Consider the following 6,650-nt stretch of genomic DNA (forward strand, 5'->3'; position numbering starts at 1 on the left):
TATATATACATACACATAAGGTGGAAGTGAAAAATGAAAAGGTCATTTGTAGAAACTAATTAGCAGTTAGCCTTCAATTACTGACCTGTACAAGTAAGTCTGATTAGTTGATGAGGACAATGTGTCCAATCATCACTTCCACTTCAAAATTTTATAAATAACCCAGCAGTACCTCCTAAAATTGTAGATTTTATTTTATAATCCCAGCCATTTTATTTTAGTGTCATTTATTTTTATTGGTAAAGCATTTATCCTTTCAAATAGCTGAAAACTGAGATATGTGCTTTATTGCTTATCTTAATTTGAAAAGATACTGTTAGGGGAAAGTTCCTAATGCAAGAAAACTGCTGCAGGTACTTGTGGCTATCAACAAGGAAGAGTGTTTGGCCAACACACACCATCTGTATTGCCAATTCTAATTACATATTCCTTAAAGTTCAGAAAAGCGTCATTGAATTTTGCTTATAGCATTCCTTTGCTAATCATGGCCTATCCCTATACAAATTCTGCTGGGTTTGAAATGTTCTGTGAATATAATAATTTTCCCTCTTCAATCTGCTCATATCGGATCAGGTCAAAATGGATACATATAAACATATACAGGTGAAACTCGAATAATTAGAATATCGTGCAAAGTTCATTTATTTCACTAATGCAACTTAAAAGGTGAAACTAATATATGAGATAGACTCATTACATGCAAAGCAAGATAATTCAAGCCGTGATTTGTCATAATTGTGATGATTATGGCTTACAGCTCATGAAAACCCCAAGAACCCCAAATCCACAACCTCAAAAAAGTAGATTATTACATGCAATCAATAAAACAAGGATTGTACATAGAACAATATCGGACCTCTGAAAAGTACAAGCATGCATATGTACTCAGTACTTGGTTTGGGCCCCTTTTGCAGCACTTACTGCAATTACTTTTGCATGATATTCTAATTATTCGAGTTTCACCTGTAAACTGTTACCCTGACATCTTATATACACTTGAGCAGAGACATTACAGAAGTAATTTCTCATTTGAATTGTTTGTTTATGTGTACATTAAACTTTAATGTAAGTGTATTTTTATGCTTTTATGTTCATGTCCAGCTATGTGTGCTTAATGTTGCAGCTGTATATGCATTCTCACATAGGGAAGGGTTAATAGAAAGACTACCTCTTAAACCCCCTGATATAAATTTTACATTTTTAAAAACAGTCATGTGAAAATTAAGTATGTCCATGGAAATTGTTGACTTTTTCACCATATTTGACCAGGCAAACATTGGATTTGTATTTAAACAGTGTGTACAGAGAGAGTGGTGGCGAATCCCCTGCACTTCATACAGTGTGTGGACCTCTTTGTTCCTTTTGTGGTGCTTGCAGTGATATTACGGATGTCGCCGTGTTCCTCCAAAGCACAGAGCAGAATGGCTTAATGACACAAGTGACATGGTGTAACTTCAATAAAAGCGAAAATCGTTCACGCTTTCATCCTGTTGAGTGCTGGTGATCTGCTGTTACTTAAAAAAAATAAAAAAAAGAACACAAGAATTATGTGCTCTTCAATATTTTATTCAAGCAAAAAAACTAAAAACATATCAGCCGAAAATGGCACTTTTGGCAAAATGCTGAAAGTGCCATCTTTCGGCCAAAATAACGATGCATCCATGCTTTCTCTCCTCCCCGCTGGGCGCTGCTCTGTGTCCCAGTGGGGAGGAGAGAAACTGCCACAGGAGGCCAATTTGGTGTGGGGGAGGAGAACGCTGTGAGCGGCCGGCGTCTCGCCTAATGTGACAGCTGACAGCCCGACCCGACATCGCCGCTGTCCTGATCTCTCACAGGAGGCTGAGCTCTCCTCCCGCACCATCCCACTCAGCCTTCTGTGAAAGAGCAGGAGAGTGGCGGTGTGTGGGCGGAGACGGCTGTCGCAGGAGGCCGGGCCAGTGGTGCGGGGGACGAGTCGGCTGTAAGGCTGGGCTCACACCTGGGCGTTCGTAATATGCGCGTTTCGCGCCGCGCGTTTTTAACGCAATTTGCGGTCCACGAACCTTGCGTTTACGCAAGCTATCTGGGAGTATCCTAAAAATAGATTTATTTTTTTTTAAAGTTTATTCACCCTACAAAATTTCATGGGAATCAAATCAGAACTTTGACTAGAGCAGTCTATAACCCGCTATTTTTACTTTTTGAGCCATTTCTTGGTGCATATGCTAGTATACTTTAGATCATTATCATGTTAAAACTTATTTCAGGTTTAACTTCACCCTTTGAGCAGATGGCCTCATATACTCATCAAGTGTCATCAAGGTTTGCGGCAAACATGCCTACTGTTACTGTGACCAAACAACTGTTATCTTTGATTGATCCATCTTCATTATATTGTTCCGGAAGGCTTGGAATTAGTCTATATGCAAACTGTGTAATCTTGCTGTAATGTTCTTTTCAGACAGCTAAGACCTTTACTTTATACACCTTTCATGCAATTTCTGCGCTCTCTGTCTGCATTTTGTTACAAGAGCTAACTGAACGTTCCGCAATGAACTTTTGGGTTTTGGAGAGTTCTTTTAGCACCAAAAGGTCAGCTCCTGGGTTGAATTTGCTGGGCCTGCCAGTCTTAGACAAATTAGCAGTTGTTTGAAATCTACACGACTTGTGGATTATTTAACACTAGAGTGATTCATTTCAGATCATTTGGCAATCTTATTAAATCCCTTGCCAGGCTCAAAGGCATCCACATATTTTTTCCCTGAGGGCCTTAGTAGAGCTCTATTGATTTTGGAATGATGACACTACACATGTCAATAGCACAGAAAAGACCAGACCCTAGATGACCCTAGATGATGAGGTTTAAATAAGACTGCTTCCACCTGTATACTCCCCAAGGAGGTTCTCATAATTGGCACCTAATCTACTTTAATTTCATGGATCTGAAGTGGTGGTAAATATAGGGTTGTACGGTGTACCTACCTTTTCCATACGACAGATCTGCAATTTTGTTAATTTAGATAATGAAAATAAAACACCATCTGTATGAACTATTTGAATCAAGATCTAATGTTTGCCTATTCAAAAATGTTGAAGTCAACATTTTCCATGAGGTGTAGTTACTTTTTCACATGACCACATATAATTTTATTATATTCATTGACTGTTCTCTGCATAGTTTGCTATAATCTCTGCCCTCTTTTTGCAGTTATGCTGCCTGTGCCAGCTAGCAGTGGGATGAAGCTGGAACAACTGGATCCAGAATCTGGCAACGCAAAAGTGGACTTTTTTATTTTTAAAGCCACAGCTCAGCTTTTTTTCTCCTTTCATTTCTACTGTCATTCATGAAGACTATATATGTATATATTGCAAGATAACTGTAAGGGAATTTCTAACAGAGTCATGTTGCTTTGAGGGGACCACACCCCTTAAGGTTCTTCAGTGTTCATAAAACCAGGAGCTGCATTTCCAGATCTGACCTACAGCACCGCCTAGAGGGGACTCTGAGACAGCAGCATAGCTATTCAATTGAATTCCAAAATGCCATGGTCATTGTTTTAATGAACTTTAGATCAAAAGCAGAATAGAGTTCCTCTGTTTATTTAGGGGTCTGCAGCAACAACATGGTGGATTTGGAATTATTTGGAGATTAGAAAGGGTTTATGGAAACCCACTATAATGAGGATAAGAATGCCAATAGCAGTAAATGGGCCAAGAGAGTCAGTTTTATATGTAATCTGTCCATTTAAGAGTATTTCCAACCATCTGCAAATCTTTTTAGTCAAATTGCATCTATTTTAACAACAGCTTAACTATATAACCAAGCAAAATGTATAGTGTAACCTACAGAAAGGATTGGTATATAGAATGTCAGGTTCCAATGGTTCAAGATAATGAGTCTGAGTTATATCTCAACTTAATGTTGCACCCCCTTAAAATCTACAGTTATAATTACTGTCAAGTATTAATTTTGTGATGTACATATTGACAGGAGGACATGCATGGTATTGTTTCTTTGCCAATTTTGCTATAGTCTGTTGGTCATCTACATTCTTATTTTTGATAGTATCCTGTAAGCTGTGGCAGGACACAGCTTAAGTGCTAGCTGTAGTTACCAAATTGTTTTTAAGACTTCTGAATGTTGAACTTTAACATTCCACCACTAGATGGCAGTGCACGCTTTTTAATGTCTTTTGTGTCTTTTGAAGCACTTTTACCAAGCTTGCACTAAGTAATTGTATCAATATAGCAAAGCCATATGTGTACAGTGTTACATTTTGAAAAAAGTGTTTATTTTCAGCTGCCATACCTATTGCTGTTGCATATCCATCCGCCTTTACATCTCAGGTTAGAGTGAAACCTCAGGCTTATATTAAAATGATTGAGTCCTGTAATGTACTTATTTAAAATCAATAAAAAATGTTTTTAAATGCTGCTATTATCATGGCCTAAAATGATCCTTATATTATCTACACAGAATTACCTGTAGGAGAAGTATCAGCGGAGAACAGGAAGTATCGCATACTTGGTTAAATTGAACATTGCTCCCGTTCTAACTAGCAAGTGAAGTGTTTAGGTAGATTAAATTGACACTAAACTCAAGTACAATGTATTCAAGTACTTTAAATATTAACAAAACTGGACCTTATTTGTGCACCACTGACCTGTAGATCCTCAAATCATCTCTGAATTGGTGCTAACACTGTCCTTCCTTCTGGAGGGGGGCTACTTTTGTTCCCCATGGTCCCTGTGTGTGTTGTAAAGTATCCGCCGCTCCAAGCTCACTCCCGTGACATCCCACAATCTCAATACAAATTATTAAACTAAATGTGAGATTGTAGTCCATCACATGAGTGAGCTTGGAGCGGTGGCTACTTTACTGCACACAGGGACCATGAGGAACAAACGCAACAAATAGCCACCTTCCAAAGGGAAGGACAATGTCAACACCAATGTAGAGATGGTTTGATGATCTGCAGTTGAGTGATACACAAATAAGATACGTTTTTGTTAGTATTTAAGGTACTTGAATGCATTTTTAAGGTTTAACTCCTGAGTATAGTGTCACTTTAAGCAAAGCAGAAGAGCCCAGGAAAAAGGTGTCTGCAGTATTGTAATGCACTTTTAGCCTTCATTCACACGAGTAACAGTCGGCACGTAAAGATCTGTGCTGCGTGCAAGGCCATATCGGGCTGCTCCCGGGAAGGACAGGTGCTGCGTGTGATTTGTACGCTGCCCCCGTCCTTCTCTATGGGAGTACGCAGCCGTATGCTCACCCACACTGCACGTTGGTGCGGGTGTCCACACTCGTACTGTGACGGGATGGATGCAGTTCGGGTGGGCGTATGGATGTGTACTCCCCATAGAGAAGAACAGGTTGCTGCGTACAAATCACATGCAGCACCTGTCCTTCCCGGGAGCGACCCAATACGGCCGTGCACTCAGCACAGATCTGTGCGGGCTGGCTGTTACTCGTGTGAATGAGGGCTTTCAGTCCAGGCAGGAGACGCAGGAAACGGCAATTATAAGTAGTGGTCTCGCTCTCTGGATGGAATGACAAATCTTTTGGCAGATAAAACAATTCATAGTGTAGTAGAAGTCCACTACACCTGATATTTGAGTTCAGAATAGATTTTGACTAATTAAATCATCCAGCTTCTTATATTTCTAGGATTCACAGCTCTTTCACTGCCTTTTCATATATTTTAGTGACTCCAGTGATCTAGCCTCCTACCACAAAGGCTTACCCTCTTGCTGCAAAATTTTCAGCCGTGTTCAGGGATCCTGTAATGCAAAGCGGAAAATGTTGGCACTTCCAAAGGTATAAGCTGACACATTGTTGAACTGAACCAGTTCTTAAAGTGTATGTAAACCCTAACAGTGGACTTCCTTTATCTGCTCCCTTTTGGGCTGTTAAATATTCCATTTAAAGTGTTTAGTTATATCTGTTCCATAAGTGCAAAATAAAAATCTGTTGAACCTATCAGAAATCCAGTGAGCTCACAACTTCATATGCGTCCTGCCTGTGCTGCACTGTTTTCAGTTAGCATTGTTCCCAGCTTTTACTGTGGACTACAGGACACCTCCCTCTATGTTGTGTGTTGGGACTGGAACTGTTACTGGCAGGATCACCAGGTATAAATAAAGGGAAAAAAGCCTGAAAACCGCAATTGAATGCAATGGTAGTATTTCAGTAAAAACAAATTGTATACGGGGTCCCCATGCCTCTAACAGTATAGCAAAAAAACATTTGGACCTTTTGTGTGGCCATTCCGCCTTTCTTTAGCATGTTATTGGGACAGAGCCTAAAAAAACAGCTCCCATAGTACAGAAGGCACGTATCCTTTTCTTCTCTATGCTGTCAATCATACTGTCAAGGAGCAGGCACAGGAATGTACGGTGTGAGGCCTTTCATATTAGCTGTTCTCCCATGATATCGAAAGAATTATTAATTATGTTTTTAATCCCTATTTTTTTCTTTTTTGAGATCCTTTAACCTCTTGCCGTCCGCCCGTAGTAAAAAAACGGACGGAGGGCACTGCTGCATCTGCGGGTTGCCGTCTCCAGACGGCAATTTTTTTCTGCTCGCGCGCGCCCCCTAGCGGGCACGCACGGGCAGAAAAGACCCGATAAATGTCCATAGCCCGCCGATCGCCTATATGTGCTCGTTC

General features: G+C 40.2%; 1 protein-coding gene across 5 annotated transcripts in view; it reads left to right on the top strand.

Moving 5' to 3' along the window:
- SPECC1 (sperm antigen with calponin homology and coiled-coil domains 1) overlaps positions 1 to 6,650 on the top strand; it is a 277,393-nt gene that overhangs the window by 177,725 nt on the left and 93,018 nt on the right. For 2 of the 5 annotated variants that reach the window (XM_018561040.1, XM_018561041.1), the window contains one exon: positions 3,188 to 3,309. The exons of the other annotated variants lie outside the window; for them this stretch is intronic. In XM_018561040.1, coding sequence (XP_018416542.1) covers positions 3,188 to 3,209 — 22 coding nt within the window. In that variant the 3' untranslated portion in view covers positions 3,210 to 3,309. Of the gene's footprint in view, positions 1 to 3,187; positions 3,310 to 6,650 lie in introns of those variants that run through there. 5 annotated transcript variants of the gene reach the window in all.

The sequence above is a fragment of the Nanorana parkeri genome, unplaced genomic scaffold (assembly GCF_000935625.1).
Source record: "Nanorana parkeri isolate BGI_ZX_2015 unplaced genomic scaffold, ASM93562v1 scaffold494, whole genome shotgun sequence".
Classification (NCBI taxonomy): domain Eukaryota; kingdom Metazoa; phylum Chordata; class Amphibia; order Anura; family Dicroglossidae; genus Nanorana; species Nanorana parkeri.